Source organism: Pseudophryne corroboree, chromosome 3 (genome assembly GCF_028390025.1).
Source record: "Pseudophryne corroboree isolate aPseCor3 chromosome 3, aPseCor3.hap2, whole genome shotgun sequence".
NCBI lineage: Eukaryota > Metazoa > Chordata > Amphibia > Anura > Myobatrachidae > Pseudophryne > Pseudophryne corroboree.
The window spans coordinates 786,039,822-786,057,444 of record NC_086446.1 but is presented as its reverse complement, the minus strand read 5'-3'; the positions used below and the strand labels follow the sequence as shown (position 1 = coordinate 786,057,444).

Below are 17,623 nucleotides of genomic sequence, written 5' to 3'. Positions count from 1 at the left end.
ATGCTGCCGGGATCCCGGCGTCGGTAAGCTGACCGGCGGTCAGGAGACCGCCGGTCAGCCATACTACACCCCTGTCGTAGGGTTAGGGGGAGGGTATATGGCTGTAAAGGACAGTAGGCAGGGGGGCAGGTCCTGTAGTACAGTAAGGGGGAGGGTATATGGCTGTACAGGAAAGTAGACAAGGGGCAGGTCCTGTAGTACAGACAGGGGGAGGGTATATGGCTGTACAGGACAGTATGCAGGGAGGGCAGGTCCTGCAATACTGTCAGGGGGAGGGTATATGGCTGTACAGGACAGTAGGCAGGGGGCAGGTCCTGTAGTAGGGTTAGGGGGAGGGTATATGGCTGTAAAGGACAGTAGGCAGGGGGCAGGTCCTGTAGTACAGTCAGGGGGAGGGTATAGGGCTGTATAGGACAGTAGGCAGGGGGGCAGGTCCTGTATCACAGTCAGGGGGAGGGTATATGGCTGTACAGGACAGTAGGCAGGTCCTGTAGTACATCAGGAGGAGGGTATATGATAGCACAGAACAGTAGCCAGGGGACATGTCCTGTAGCACAGTCAGGGGGAGGGTATATGGTAGTACAGGCAGAGCCGGCCTTAGGCATAGGCAAACTAGGCAAATGCCTAGGGCATTTGGTATGCTTAGGGGCACCAGCAGCTTCTGCTGATTAAAATGATATGCGGCATGCCTATACTCTGTGTGTGACTGCGGCTGTATCTGCATACGAAATGCTACATTGCAGTGTATTCCTGGAAATCACTGTAATGTAGCATTTTGTATGCAGATACAGCCGCAGTCACACACAGAATATAGGCATGCTGCATATCATTTTAATCAGCAGAAGCTGCTTGTGCATCCTAGCCATAAAGTAATGCAAATAAAATGCATTTTCATAAACAAAAGTCGCCCGACATTAGCAGAGCTGTCAGCTGACTCATGCCTGGCATCTCCTGCAGAACTAACGGCGGTGCTAGGGGGCACTTGCTAAAATCTTGCCTAGGGCATCATATTAGTTAGGGCCGGCTCTGAGTACAGGACAGTAGGCAGGGGGCAGGTCCTGTAGTACAGTCACGGGGAGAGTATATGTCTTCACAGGACAGTATGCAGGTGGGCAGGTCCTGCAGTACAGTCAGGAGGAAGGTATATGGCTGTGCAGGACAGTAGGCAGGTCCTGTAGTAGAGTCAGGGGGAGTGTATATGGCTGCACAGGACAGTATTCAGGGGGTAGGTCCTGTAGTAGAGTTAGGAGGAGGGTATATGGATGCACAGGACAGTAGGCAGGTCCTGTAGAAGAGTCAGGGGGAGTGTATATGGCTGCACAGGACAGTAGGCAGGTCCTGTAGTAGAGTCAGGGAGAGGGTATATGGCTGCATAGGACAGTAGGCAGGGGACAGGTCCTGTAATATAGTTAGGAGGTTATATGGCTGCACAGGACAGTAGGCAGGGGGCAAGTCCTGTAGTAGAGTTAGGAGGAGGGAATATGGATGCACAGGACAGTATGCAGGAGGGCAGGTCCTGTAGTACAGTCATGGGGAGGGTATATGGCTGTACAGGACAGTAGGCAGGGGGGCAAGTCCTGTAGTACAGTTGGGGGAGGGTATATGGCTGCAGAGGACAGTAGGCAGGTCCTGTAGCACAGTCATGGGGAGGGTAGATGGCTGTGCAGGACAGTAGGCAGGGGGCAGGTCCTGTAGTACAGTCAGTGGGAGGGTATATGGCTGTGCAGGACAGTAAGCAGGGGGGCAGGCCCTGTAGTACAGTCAGGGGGAGGGTATATGGCTGCACAGCACAGTAGGCAGGGGGCAGGTCCTGTAGTACAGTCAGGGGGAGGGTATATGGCTGCACAGCACAGTAGGCAGGGGGGGGGGCAGGTCCTGTAGTACAGTCGGGGAGGGTATATAGCTGTACAGCACAGTAGGCAGGGAGGGCAGGTCCTGTAGTACAGTCAGGGGGAGGGTATATGGCTGTGCAGGACAGTAGGCAGGTCCTGTAGTACAGTCAGGGGGAGGGTATATGGCTGCTATATGGCTGCACAGCACAGTAGGCAGGTCCTGTGGTAGAGTTAGGAGGAGGGTATATGGCTGCACAGCACAGTATGCAGGGGGGCAGGTCCTGTGGTAGAGTTAGGAGGAGGGTATATGGCTGCATAGCACAGTAGGCAGGTCCTGTGGTACAGTCAGGGGGAGGGTACATGGCTGCACAGGACAGTATGCTGGGGTGCAGGTCCTGTAGTAGTCAGGGGGAGGGTATATGGCTGCACAGCACAGTAGGCAGGGGGGGCAGGTCCTGTAGTACAGTCAGGGGGGGTATATGGCTGCACAGCACAGTAGGCAGGGGGAGGGTATATGGCTGCACAGCACAGTAGGCAGGGGGAGGGTATATGGCTGCACAGGACAGTAGGCAGGGGGAGGGTATATGGCTGCACAGGACAGTAGACAGGGGGAAGGTCCTGTGGTAGAGTTAGGAGGAGGGTATATGGCTGCACAGCACAGTATGCAGGGGGGCAGTTCCTGTAGTAGAGTTAGGGGGAGGGTACATGGCTGCACAGCACAGTAGGCAGCGGGAGGGTATATGGCTGCACAGGACAGTAGGCAGGGGAGCAGGACCTGTGGTAGAGTTAGGAGGAGGGTATATGGCTGCACAGTAGGCAGGGGTAGGTCCTGTGGTAGAGTTAGGGGGAGGGTATATGGCTGCACAGGACAGTAGGCAGGGGGAGGGTATATGGCTGCACAGCACAGTAGGCAGGGGAGCAGGACCTGTTCTAGAGTTAGGAGGAGGGCATATGGCTGCACAGCACAGTAGGCAGGGGGAGGGTATATGGCTGCACAGGACAGTAGGCAGGGGGGCAGGTCCTGTGGTAAGTCAGGGGGAGGGTATATGACTGCACAGCACAGTAGGCAGGGGGGCAGGTCCTTTGGTAGAGTTAGGGGGAGGGTATATGGCTGCACAGGACAGTAGGCAGGGGGAGGGTATATGGCTGCACAGCACAGTATGCAGGGGAGCAGGACCTGTTGTAGAGTTAGGGGGAGGGTATATGGCTGCACAGCACAGTAGGCAGGGGGAGGGTATATGGCTGCACAGCACAGTATGCAGGGGGGCAGGTCCTGTAGTAGAGTCAGGGGGAGGGTATATGGCTGCACAGGACAGTAGGCAGGGGGGCAGGTCCTGTGGTACAGTCAGGGGAGGGTATATGGCTGCACAGCACAGTAGGCAGGGGGAGGGTATATGGCTGCACAGGACAGTAGGCAGGGGGAGGGTATATGGCTGCATAGGACAGTAGGCAGGGGGGGGGGGTATATGGCTGCACAGGACAGTAGGCAGGGGGAGGGTATATGGCTGCATAGGACAGTAGGCAGGGGGCAGGTCCTGTGGTAGAGTTAGGAGGGGCAGCCGGTCCCCGTCACGTTTGTTATGACAGCCCACCCTCCCTGTCCCGGAGCACTGCGTGATCTATCTGCCGGGGATCTGCTGCTGCCACCGCCGCCGCCGCTGAATGCTCCTGGCCGCCATGAGTCAGGCCAGGGACCCCCGAGAGCAGGAGCAGCCCGGGGGAGCCAGCCGCCCGCAGCCGGGACAGAGGTCAGTGCTGTCAGGGTCCGCATTGTGTGTACGGCGCTCTGTCCTATGTACTACGGTCCGCTGTGTCACACGCTGTACACGGGTATTACTTGTATATGAATCATGCACAGCAGGGGTTCTAGAGCACAGAGGTCCCTGTGGCCATAGAAAGTACATACTGGCGTTATTAGTTATTATTAACGGATGCTAAGTACATCCCGGCCATGGAGAGGTTCATACAGAAATACAGAGATCCATGTAGCCGTGTAGAGATACGTATAGCAGCTATAGGTGTCTATTTACTAAGCCGCGGAGAGAGATAAAGTGGAGAGAGATAAAGTACCAGCTAATCAGCTCCTATCTGTCAGGTCACAGGCTGTGTTTAAAAAAATGAAAGTTAGGAGCTGATTGGTTGGTAGTTTATCTCTCTCCAAGAATTAGTACATAGACCCCATTGAGAGAAATGTAGAAGTCCATATAGCTGCAGGGAGGTTCCTATAGAAATGTTCAATTCCATGTAACCATGTACTGTAGTTGTTGTAAAGTGCCGTCAAGTTGCTGCCGACTTATGTCGACCCTGTGGATAACTGTCCTGGACTTATTTTGATCTTCTGTCAAACGGCTCAGTGTTGATAATATGGTATCCATAGCTGGCCATATAGGGTTCCATATAGAAATAGGTCCATATGCACATGGAGAAGTCCATACAGACATGGAGAGGTCCATATGCACATGTAAAGGCCATACAGACATGGAGAGGTCCATATAGACATGGAGAGGTCCATATAGAAATAGAGAGGTCCATATAGACATAGGCCCTCATTCCGAGTCGTTCGCTCGGTATTTTTCTTCGCATCGCAGCGTTTTTCTGCTTAGTACGCATGCGCAATGTTCGCACTGCGACTGCGCCAAGTAATTTTGCTATGAAGATAGTATTTTTACTCACGGCTTTTTCTTCGCTCCGGCGATCGTAGTGTGATTGACAGGAAATGGGTGTTACTGGGCGGAAACACGGCGTTTTATGGGCGTGTGGATAAAAACGCTACCGTTTCCGGAAAAAACGCGGGAGTGGCTGGAGAAACGGAGGAGTGTCTGGGCGAAAGCTGGGTGTGTTTGTGACGTCAAACCAGGAACGACAAGCAGTGAACTGATCGCAGATGCCGAGTAAGGTTGAAGCTACTCAGAAACTGCTAAGTAGTTTGTAATCGCAATATTGCGAATACATCGTTCGCAATTTTAAGAAGCTAAGATACACTCCCAGTAGGCGGCGGCTTAGCGTGTGTAACTCTGCTAAAATCGCCTTGCGAGCGAACAACTCGGAATGAGGGCCATAGAGAGGTGGATAGAGAAATATAAAGTCCCATATAGACATGGAGCGCCCATATAGACATATAGAGCTGGCCTTGGCATGCTGGGATGAAGACTGCAAATCACCGGAACACATTTTATAATGTTGGCACCTGTTGAGCGTTCCCTGCTCACATCCTATGTTATTATTGGGATGGGGGAAGTCTGGGGGGCGCTCTGTGCTGGTGGAAATGGAAGTTTCTCTTTGCAGTGTCACCATCAAATCCAAAGAGGAAATGGGGAGTGTGTATATATTGGTGTACAGCTGTATATAGATTTATAATTACCAGTCTTTGGAGCTATATCTGATCTATCTACCCAACGTTCTCTTCAGAACCTAGTTCATGGAAGCTACTGTAAGGGACAGAAATATCTATCTATCTATCTATCTATCTATCTATCTATCTATCTATCTATCTATCTATCTATCTATCTATCTATCGCCATACGTGCCACTCTTTTAGAGCAGACCAGATGGGCCAAATGGTTCTTATCTGCCGTCAAATTCAATCTCTCTCTCTCTCTCTCTCTCTCTCTATCCATTTCTATTTCATATCTATCTATCTATCTATCTATCTATCTATCTATCTATCTATCTATCTATCTATCTATCTATCGCTCCATTTCATAGCTCACAGAGCACTGGGCAATGACAAAAACAAGACGAGGCTCGCAATCGCGGACCCTCCCGCGAAGCCGTGCCCATTTCTCGTAGGTCACACCCCTTTTTCGGACAGGTGTCCCTCTACCTATGTTTGAAATGTTGGGAGGTATGTCTATCTATCTATCTATCTATCTATCTATCTATCTATCTATCTATCTATCTATCTATCTCTATTTCAGCTAATAAATCTGAAATGAGGTACATTGTGCTTACCTGCGTCCTGTTGGTCAGTGATGTGGTGAGGGACAGGGTTGTGCTTGTTTTTCTCCATATACCTGTATATTATGATTTGTGGCCACCAGCTCTGGTTTTACCTATCACATGAACCATAAATAATTTGATTTGGTCCTGGACCACCAGCCCGTGGCAACCTTTGTGGCACCAAGTTCAGAAACCACTGCAGTACCAATGTACAGTGCTGAGGAGACATTGAAACTATGTCAATTCTGTCATTTAGAAATTGGGGATGACTGTATTTGGTTTTACATTTGTAATAATGAAGTTCCCCTTGTATCTGTCTTAGGATGGTGATCACCTTCTACCGCTTCCGGAATGTTTTCTGAATAATTGCTCATTATGGTGTACAGTTATTATTATTGTTATAAGTGATCGGGTGCTGGAGCATGTGTGTCATATGGCTGAGATGCTACCAACCTGGAGATAACAGAATACACGGCCAGGAGATAACAGAGTACGCGGCCAGGAGATAACAGAGTACACGGCTAGGAGATGACAGAGTACACAGCCAGGAGATAACAGAATACACGGCTAGGAGATAACAGAGTACACGGCTAGGAGATAACAGAGTACACAGCCAGGAGATGACAGAGCATACGGCCAGGAGATAACAGAGTACACGGCCAGGAGATAACAGAGTACACAGCCAGGAGATAACAGAGTACACAGCCAGGAGATGACAGAGCATACGGCTAGGAGATAACAGAGTACACAGCCAGGAGATGACAGACCATACGGCCAGGAGATAACAGAGTACACGGCCAGGAGATAACAGAGTACACGGCCAGGAGATGACAGAGCATACGGCCAGGAGATAACAGAGTACACGGCTAGGAGATAACAGAGTACACAGCCAGGAGATAACAGAGTACACAGCTAGGAGATAACAGAGTACACGGCCAGGAGATAACAGAGTACACAGCCAGGAGATAACAGAGTACACAGCCAGGAGATAACAGAGTACACAGCTAGGAGATGACAGAGTACACAGCTAGGAGATAACAGAGCATACGGCTAGGAGATAACAGAGTACACAGCCAGGAGATAACAGAGTACACAGCCAGGAGATAACAGAGTACACAGCCAGGAGATGACAGAGCATACGGCTAGGAGATAACAGAGTACACAGCCAGGAGATAGCAGAGTACACGGATAGGAGATAACAGAGTACACAGCCAGGAGATAGCAGAGTACACGGCTAGGAGATAACAGAGTACACAGCCAGGAGATAACAGAGTACACGGCTAGGAGATAACAGAGTACACAGCCAGGAGATAACAGAGTACACAGCCAGGAGATGACAGAGCATACGGCTAGGAGATAACAGAGTACACGGCTAGGAGATAACAGAGTACGCGGCCAGGAGATAACAGAATACACAGCTAGGAGATAACAGAGTGCGCGGCTAGGAGATAACAGAGTACGCGGCTAGGAGATAACAGAGTACGCAGCTAGGAGATAACAGAGTACACAGCTAGGAGATAACAGAGTACGCGGCCAGGAGATAACAGAGTACGCGGCCAGGAGATAACAGAGTACATAGCCAGGAGATAACAGAGTACGCGGCCAGGAGATAACAGAGTACACAGCCAGGAGATAACAGAGTACACAGCCAGGAGATAACAGAGTACACAGCCAGGAGATGACAGAGCATACGGCTAGGAGATAACAGAGTACACAGCCAGGAGATGACAGAGCATACGGCTAGGAGATAACAGAGTACACGGCTAGGAGATAACAGAGTACACAGCCAGGAGATAACAGAGTACACGGCTAGGAGATAACAGAGTACACAGCCAGGAGATGACAGAGCATACGGCCAGGAGATAACAGAGTACACGGCCAGGAGATAACAGAGTACACAGCTAGGAGATAACAGAGTACGCGGCTAGGAGATAACAGAGTACGCGGCTAGGAGATAACAGAGTACACAGCTAGGAGATAACAGAGTACGCGGCTAGGAGATAACAGAGTACGCGGCTAGGAGATAACAGAGTACACAGCTAGGAGATAACAGAGTACGCGGCTAGGAGATAACAGAGTACGCGGCTAGGAGATAACAGAGTACACAGCTAGGAGATAACAGAGTACGCGGCCAGGAGATAACAGAGTACGCGGCCAGGAGATAACAGAGTACATAGCCAGGAGATAACAGAGTACGCGGCTAGGAGATAACAGAGTACACAGCCAGGAGATAACAGAGTACACGGCCAGGAGATAACGGAGTACACGGCCAGGAGATAACAGAGTACACGGCTAGGAGATAACAGAGTACACGGCTAGGAGATAACAGAGTACACAGCCAGGAGATAACAGAGTACACAGCCAGGAGATGACAGAGTACACAGCCAGGAGATGACAGAGTACACAGCCAGGAGATAACAGAGTACACAGCCAGGAGATAACAGAGTACACAGCCAGGAGATGACAGAGCATACGGCTAGGAGATAACAGAGTACACGGCTAGGAGATAACAGAGTACGCGGCCAGGAGATAACAGAGTACACAGCTAGGAGATAACAGAGTACACAGCCAGGAGATGACAGAGCATACGGCTAGGAGATAACAGAGTACACGGCTAGGAGATAACAGAGTACGCGGCCAAGAGATAACAGAGTACACAGCTAGGAGATAACAGAGTACGCGGCCAGGAGATAACAGAGTACACAGCTAGGAGATAACAGAGTACGCGGCCAGGAGATAACAGAGTACACAGCCAGGAGATGACAGAGCATACGGCCAGGAGATAACAGAATACACGGCTAGGAGATGACAGAGTACACAGCCAGGAGATAACAGAGTACACAGCCAGGAGATGACAGAGCATACGGCTAGGAGATAACAGAGTACACAGCCAGGAAATGACAGACCATACGGCCAGGAGATAACAGAGTACACGGCCAGGAGATAACAGAGTACACGGCCAGGAGATGACAGAGCATACGGCTAGGAGATAACAGAGTACACAGCTAGGAGATAACAGAGTACACAGCCAGGAGATAACAGAGTATACGGGTAGGAGATAACAGAGTACTCAGCCAGGAGATAACAGAGTACACAGCCAGGAGATGACAGAGCATACGGCTAGGAGATAACAGAGTACACGGCTAGGAGATAACAGAGTACGCGGCCAGGAGATAACAGAGTACACAGCTAGGAGATAACAGAGTACACAGCTAGGAGATAACAGAGTACGCGGCTAGGAGATAACAGAGTACACAGCTAGGAGATAACAGAGTACACGGCTAGGAGATAACAGAGTACACAGCCAGGAGATAACAGAGTACACAGCCAGGAGATGACAGAGCATACGGCCAGGAGATAACAGAGTACACGGCTAGGAGATAACAGAGTACGCGGCCAGGAGATAACAGAGTACACAGCCAGGAGATAACAGAGTACACAATCAGGAGATAACAGAGTACACAGCCAGGAGATGACAGAGTACACAGCCAGGAGATGACAGAGCATACGGCCAGGAGATAACAGAGTACACGGCTAGGAGACAACAGAGTACACAGCCAGGAGATAACAGAGTACACAGCCAGGAGATAACAGAGTACACGGCTAGGAGATAGCAGAGTACACGGCTAGGAGATAACAGAATACACGGCTAGGAGATAACAGAATACACGGCTAGGAGATAACAGAGTACACTGCCAGGAGATAACAGAATACACGGCTAGGAGATGACAGAGTACACAGCCAGGAGATAACAGAGTACACAGCCAGGAGATGACAGAGCATACGGCTAGGAGATAACAGAGTACACAGCCAGGAGATGACAGACCATACGGCCAGGAGATAACAGAGTACACGGCCAGGAGATGACAGAGCATACGGCCAGGAGATAACAGAGTACACGGCTAGGAGATAACAGAGTACACGGCTAGGAGATAACAGAGTACGCGGCTAGGAGATAACAGAGTACACGGCCAGGAGATGACAGAGCATACGGCCAGGAGATAACAGAGTACACGGCTAGGAGATAACAGAGTACGCGGCTAGGAGATAACAGAGTACACGGCCAGGAGATGACAGAGCATACGGCCAGGAGATAACAGAGTACACGGCTAGGAGATAACAGAGTACGCGGCTAGGAGATAACAGAGTACACGGCCAGGAGATGACAGAGCATACGGCCAGGAGATAACAGAGTACACGGCTAGGAGATAACAGAGTACGCGGCTAGGAGATAACAGAGTACACGGCTAGGAGATAACAGAATACACGGCTAGGAGATGACAGAGTACACGGCTAGGAGATGACAGAGTACACAGCCAGGAGATAACAGAGTACACAGCCAGGAGATAACAGAGTACACAGCCAGGAGATGACAGAGCATACGGCTAGGAGATAACAGAGTACACAGCCAGGAGATGACAGACCATACGGCCAGGAGATAACAGAGTACACGGCCAGGAGATAACAGAGTACACGGCTAGGAGATAACAGAGTACACAGCCAGGAGATAACAGAGTACACAGCCAGGAGATGACAGAGTACACAGCCAGGAGATGACAGAGCATACGGCCAGGAGATAACAGAGTACACGGCTAGGAGACAACAGAGTACACGGCCAGGAGATAACAGAGTACACAGCCAGGAGATAACAGAGTACACAGCCAGGAGATAACAGAGTACACGGCTAGGAGATAACAGAGTACACGGCTAGGAGATAACAGAATACACGGCTAGGAGATAACAGAATACACGGCTAGGAGATAACAGAGTACACTGCCAGGAGATAACAGAATACACGGCTAGGAGATGACAGAGTACACAGCCAGGAGATAACAGAGTACACAGCCAGGAGATGACAGAGCATACGGCTAGGAGATAACAGAGTACACAGCCAGGAGATGACAGACCATACAGCCAGGAGATAACAGAGTACACGGCCAGGAGATGACAGAGCATACGGCCAGGAGATAACAGAGTACACGGCTAGGAGATAACAGAGTACACAGCCAGGAGATAACAGAGTACACGGCTAGGAGATAACAGAGTACACAGCCAGGAGATGACAGAGCATACGGCCAGGAGATAACAGAGTACACGGCTAGGAGATAACAGAGTACGCGGCTAGGAGATAACAGAGTACACGGCCAGGAGATGACAGAGCATACGGCCAGGAGATAACAGAGTACACGGCTAGGAGATAACAGAGTACGCGGCTAGGAACTAACAGAGTACACGGCCAGGAGATGACAGAGCATACGGCCAGGAGATAACAGAGTACACGGCTAGGAGATAACAGAGTACGCGGCTAGGAGATAACAGAGTACACGGCTAGGAGATAACAGAATACACGGCTAGGAGATAACAGAATACACGGCTAGGAGATGACAGAGTACACGGCTAGGAGATGACAGAGTACACAGCCAGGAGATAACAGAGTACACAGCCAGGAGATAACAGAGTACACAGCCAGGAGATAACAGAGTACACAGCCAGGAGATAACAGAGTACACAGCCAGGAGATGACAGAGCATACGGCTAGGAGATAACAGAGTACACAGCCAGGAGATGACAGAGCATACGGCCAGGAGATAACAGAGTACACAGCCAGGAGATAACAGAGTACACAGCCAGGAGATGACAGAGCATACGGCTAGGAGATAACAGAGTACACAGCCAGGAGATGACAGAGCATACGGAGGGAGATAACAGAGTACACAGCCAGGAGATAACAGAGTACACAGCCAGGAGATGACAGAGCATACGGCTAGGAGATAACAGAGTACACAGCCAGGAGATGACAGAGCATACGGCCAGGAGATAACAGAGTACACGGCTAGGAGATAACAGAGTACACAGCCAGGAGATAACAGAGTACACGGCTAGGAGATAACAGAGTACACAGCCAGGAGATAACAGAGTACACAGCCAGGAGATGACAGAGCATACGGCTAGGAGATAACAGAGTACGCGGCCAGGAGATAACAGAGTACACAGCTAGGAGATAACAGAGTACGCGGCTAGGAGATAACAGAGTACACAGCCAGGAGATGACAGAGTACACGGCTAGGAGATAACAGAGTACACAGCCAGGAGATGACAGAGCATACGGCCAGGAGATAACAGAGTACACGGCCAGGAGATAACAGAGTACACAGCTAGGAGATAACAGAGTACGCGGCTAGGAGATAACAGAGTACGCGGCTAGGAGATAACAGAGTACGCGGCTAGGAGATAACAGAGTACGCGGCTAGGAGATAACAGAGTACGCGGCTAGGAGATAACAGAGTACACAGCTAGGAGATAACAGAGTACGCGGCCAGGAGATAACAGAGTACGCGGCCAGGAGATAACAGAGTACATAGCCAGGAGATAACAGAGTACGCGGCTAGGAGATAACAGAGTACACAGCCAGGAGATAACAGAGTATACAGCCAGGAGATGACAGAGCATACGGCCAGGAGATAACAGAGTACACAGCCAGGAGATGACAGAGCATACGGCCAGGAGATAACAGAGTACACGGCCAGGAGATAACAGAATACACAGCCAGGAGATGACAGAGTACACGGCTAGGAGATAACAGAGTACACAGCTAGGAGATAACAGAGTACACAGCCAGGAGATGACAGAGCATACGGCCAGGAGATAACAGAGTACACAGCCAGGAGATAACAGAGTACACAGCCAGGAGATAACAGAGTACACAGCCAGGAGATAACAGAGTACACAGCCAGGAGATGACAGAGCATACGGCCAGGAGATAACAGAATACACGGCTAGGAGATGACAGAGTACACAGCCAGGAGATAACAGAGTACACAGCCAGGAGATGACAGAGCATACGGCTAGGAGATAACAGAGTACTCAGCCAGGAAATGACAGACCATACGGCCAGGAGATAACAGAGTACACGGCCAGGAGATAACAGAGTACACGGCCAGGAGATGACAGAGCATACGGCCAGGAGATAACAGAGTACACGGCTAGGAGATAACAGAGTACACAGCCAGGAGATAACAGAGTACACGGCTAGGAGATAACAGAGTACACAGCCAGGAGATAACAGAGTACACAGCCAGGAGATGACAGAGCATACGGCTAGGAGATAACAGAGTACACAGCTAGGAGATAACAGAGTACACAGCTAGGAGATAACAGAGTACACAGCTAGGAGATAACAGAGTACACAGCCAGGAGATAACAGAGTACGCGGCTAGGAGATAACAGAGTACACGGCTTGGAGATAACAGAGTACGCGGCCAGGAGATAACAGAGTACACAGCTAGGAGATAACAGAGTACGCGGCTAGGAGATAACAGAGTACACAGCTAGGAGATAACAGAGTACACAGCCAGGAGATAACAGAGTACACGGCTAGGAGATAACAGAGTACACAGCCAGGAGATAACAGAGTACACAGCCAGGAGATGACAGAGCATACGGCTAGGAGATAACAGAGTACACGGCTAGGAGATAACAGAGTACACAGCTAGGAGATAACAGAGTACACAGCTAGGAGATAACAGAGTACGCGGCCAGGAGATAACAGAGTACACAGCTAGGAGATAACAGAGTACGCGGCTAGGAGATAACAGAGTACACAGCTAGGAGATAACAGAGTACGCGGCCAGGAGATAACAGAGTACGCGGCCAGGAGATAACAGAGTACATAGCCAGGAGATAACAGAGTACGCGGCTAGGAGATAACAGAGTACACAGCCAGGAGATAACAGAGTACACAGCCAGGAGATAACAGAGTACACAGCCAGGAGATAACAGAGTACACAGTCAGGAGATGACAGAGCATACGGCTAGGAGATAACAGAGTACACATCCAGGAGATGACAGAGCATATGGCTAGGAGATAACAGAGTACACGGCTAGGAGATAACAGAGTACACAGCCAGGAAATGACACACCATACGGCCAGGAGATAACAGAGTACACGGCCAGGAGATGACAGAGCATACGGCCAGGAGATAACAGAGTACACGGCTAGGAGATAACAGAGTACACAGCCAGGAGATAACAGAGTACACGGCTAGGAGATAACAGAGTACACAGCCAGGAGATGACAGAGCATACGGCTAGGAGATAACAGAGTACACAGCCAGGAAATGACAGACCATACGGCCAGGAGATAACAGAGTACACGGCCAGGAGATAACAGAGTAGACGGCCAGGAGATGACAGAGCATACGGCCAGGAGATAACAGAGTACACGGCTAGGAGATAACAGAGTACACAGCCAGGAGATAACAGAGTACACGGCTAGGAGATAACAGAGTACACAGCCAGGAGATAACAGAGTACACAGCCAGGAGATGACAGATCATACGGCTAGGAGATAACAGAGTACACAGCTAGGAGATAACAGAGTACGCGGCCAGGAGATAACAGAGTACGCGGCCAGGAGATAACAGAGTACATAGCCAGGAGATAACAGAGTACGCGGCTAGGAGATAACAGAGTACACAGCCAGGAGATAACAGAGTACACAGCCAGGAGATAACAGAGTACACGGCTAGGAGATAACAGAGTACACAGCCAGGAGATGACAGAGCATACGGCTAGGAGATAACAGAGTACACAGCCAGGAGATGACAGAGCATACGGCTAGGAGATAACAGAGTACACAGCCAGGAGATAACAGAGTACACGGCTAGGAGATAACAGAGTACACAGCCAGGAGATGACAGAGCATACGGCCAGGAGATAACAGAGTACACGGCCAGGAGATAACAGAGTACACGGCCAGGAGATAACAGAGTACGCGGCTAGGAGATAACAGAGTACGCGGCTAGGAGATAACAGAGTACACAGCTAGGAGATAACAGAGTACGCGGCTAGGAGATAACAGAGTACGCGGCTAGGAGATAACAGAGTACACAGCAGATGACAGAGCATACGGCTAGGAGATAACAGAGTACACGGCTAGGAGATAACAGAGTACACAGCTAGGAGATAACAGAGTACACAGCTAGGAGATAACAGAGTACACAGCTAGGAGATAACAGAGTACACAGCTAGGAGATAACAGAGTACACAGCCAGGAGATAACAGAGTACACAGCCAGGAGATAACAGAGTACACAGCCAGGAGATAACAGAGTACACAGCCAGGAGATAACAGAGTACACAGCCAGGAGATAACAGAGTACACAGCCAGGAGATGACAGCGCATACGGCTAGGAGATAACAGAATACACGGCTAGGAGATGACAGAATACACGGCTAGGAGATAACAGAGTACACAGCCAGGAAATGACAGACCATACGGCCCGGAGATAACAGAGTACTCGGCCAGGAGATAACAGAGTACACGGCCAGGAGATGACAGAGCATACGGCCAGGAGATAACAGAGTACACGGCTAGGAGATAACAGAGTACACAGCCAGGAGATAACAGAGTACACAGCCAGGAGATGACAGAGTACACAGCCAGGAGATGACAGAGCATACGGCTAGGAGATAACAGAGTACACGGCCAGGAGATAACAGAGTACACGGCTAGGAGATAAAAGAGTACACAGCCAGGAGATAACAGAGCACACGGCCAGGAGATAACAGAGTACGCAGCTAGGAGATAACAGAGTACGCGGCTAGGAGATAACAGAGTACGCGGCTAGGAGATAACAGAGTACACAGCTAGGAGATAACAGAGTACGCGGCTAGGAGATAACAGAGTACGTGGCTAGGAGACAACAGAGTACACGGCCAGGAGATAACAGAGTACACGGCCAGGAGATAACAGAGTACGCGGCTAGGAGATAACAGAGTACGCGGCTAGGAGATAACAGAGTACGCGGCTAGGAGATAACAGAGTACACAGCTAGGAGATAACAGAGTACACGGCCAGGAGATAACAGAGTACACGGCTAGGAGATAACAGAGTACACGGCTAGGAGATAACAGAATACGCGGCTAGGAGATAACAGAGTACGCGGCTAGGAGATAACAGAGTACACAGCTAGGAGATAACAGAGTACACGGCCAGGAGATAACAGAGTACACGGCTAGGAGATAACAGAGTACACGGCTAGGAGATAACAGAGTACATAGCTAGGAGATAACAGAGTACGCGGCTAGGAGATAACAGAGTACGCGGCTAGGAGATAGCAGAGTACGCGGCTAGGAGATAGCAGAGTGCGCGGCTAGGAGATAGCAGAGTTCGCGGCTAGGAGATAGCAGAGTACGCGGCTAGGAGATAGCAGAGTACGCGGCTAGGAGATAGCAGAGTACGCGGCTAGGAGATAGCAGAGTACGCGGCTAGGAGATAGCAGAGTACGCGGCTAGGAGATAACAGAGTACACAGCTAGGAGATAACAGAGTACACGCTTAGGAGATAACAGAGTGTATGGCTTGGAGAAAAGAGTACACGGCCATTTTCTTATCTTCATTAAATCAATTAATAAATAATAACAAAAAGAAAAATACACATAAACTATGTATCGCTTAATGTTTTATCTATGTAATATTATTTATTTAAATACCTCATGTATGTATATATCGATCTCTTTATCTAATTGTCTGTCTGTCTATCGGTCTGTCTCCTTCCAGATGTATTTGATGAGTTGTACATTACGTTTCTCTCACTTCATACTAGTTTAAACCTTGTCCATTAACGAGCGTCTTCTGGCGACAGTTGTGGTAAACGTGTACCTATGTCTCAGTGTACAGTTACAGATTATTGGGAAGTGTAATGAAATTGTTCTGTCTGTAATTGTCATTTGTAATGTTATCATCACCATCTAGCCCATAGGTGGTTATCTCCCAAAAAGTTTTTCTGAAGTATGAAAAAGTGTATGTCTCGCCCCATTTGCAAGCGGCTCATATATATGCTGATTATGGCCTTGCTAATATTGTAACACGTCCCATTTTCAACATGTCCTCCTTTGGCTCTGAAATGTGATCTTGTTATTTTGAAACTGCGCTACATAACTTTACGTCTCTTGCCATGTTTGACCAGCCGTTATGACCTCAATTCAGCCGTTAATTCATCTGTGTTTCCAAAAAATGTTTTGCATTTCTCCACTGAATGGACTTTTATTTTAATTTATTTTTAGCACAGGATTCAGCATATTATATTGAAAGTCAAATGTGAATTATTATGATTATTATTTTTTAATTCTCTATTTTACATGCAATTTATTTATTTATTTTTTTATTTGATTTTTTTCAAATTAAAAAGGTGATTCATTGACAGTAGTAAAATAATATCTCAAATATTTTAATGATATAGTAATGAAAAGTGTAAACTCAAAGTGTATAAGGGGCTTGTAGTAGTAACTTGTTACTATTAAAGAAAGATTAAAGTAAAAAAATAAAACCTTCTAAAAAGTCAATCGTTCAAACCTTTTTTTTTTTTTTTTTTTAGAAATCTTTACCGTGTAAATTTAATCACCAATACAAATATTCCCCATTGAAGTTTTATTGCATGATTAAGGAGAGAGAGCTTTGGAGATAATCTTGTAGGACACATTAAAATAACAACAACTGGCTTTTAGCTTTTCTTAACATCAAAAATGTCATAAAAGTAGCGAGGAATACTACAGGGGTACCGTTCTCTGATTTCACGTAGTCTATTTGTTAAATATATTACTGCAACAAAAACTCACTTTATATAAATAAAACTAATTAAAGTAAGATTAGAAAATAAAACAAAATATAAAATGCTTTAAAAAATATTATATGTTGATATTTTTAATTATTAAACAAATTATGATTTTTTTTGTAAATTATCATAACGATATACTAATTAATTTTCATTCATATAATACATGTTTTGTCAGTTTGTTAATATAAGATTACACTTATATTTGAAGTGTGTGTGTGTGTTTGTGTGTGTGTATA

General features: G+C 48.4%; 1 protein-coding gene across 1 annotated transcript in view; it reads left to right on the top strand.

The window, feature by feature from the left end:
* Window positions 1-3,363: 3,363 nt before the first annotated feature.
* The window catches only part of RBM20 (RNA binding motif protein 20), a 372,020-nt gene continuing 357,760 nt past the window's right edge, over window positions 3,364-17,623 (top strand). The window contains exon 1 of the mRNA XM_063962633.1: window positions 3,364-3,580. Coding sequence (XP_063818703.1) covers window positions 3,495-3,580 — 86 coding nt within the window. The 5' untranslated portion in view covers window positions 3,364-3,494. The remainder of the gene's footprint in view (window positions 3,581-17,623) is intronic.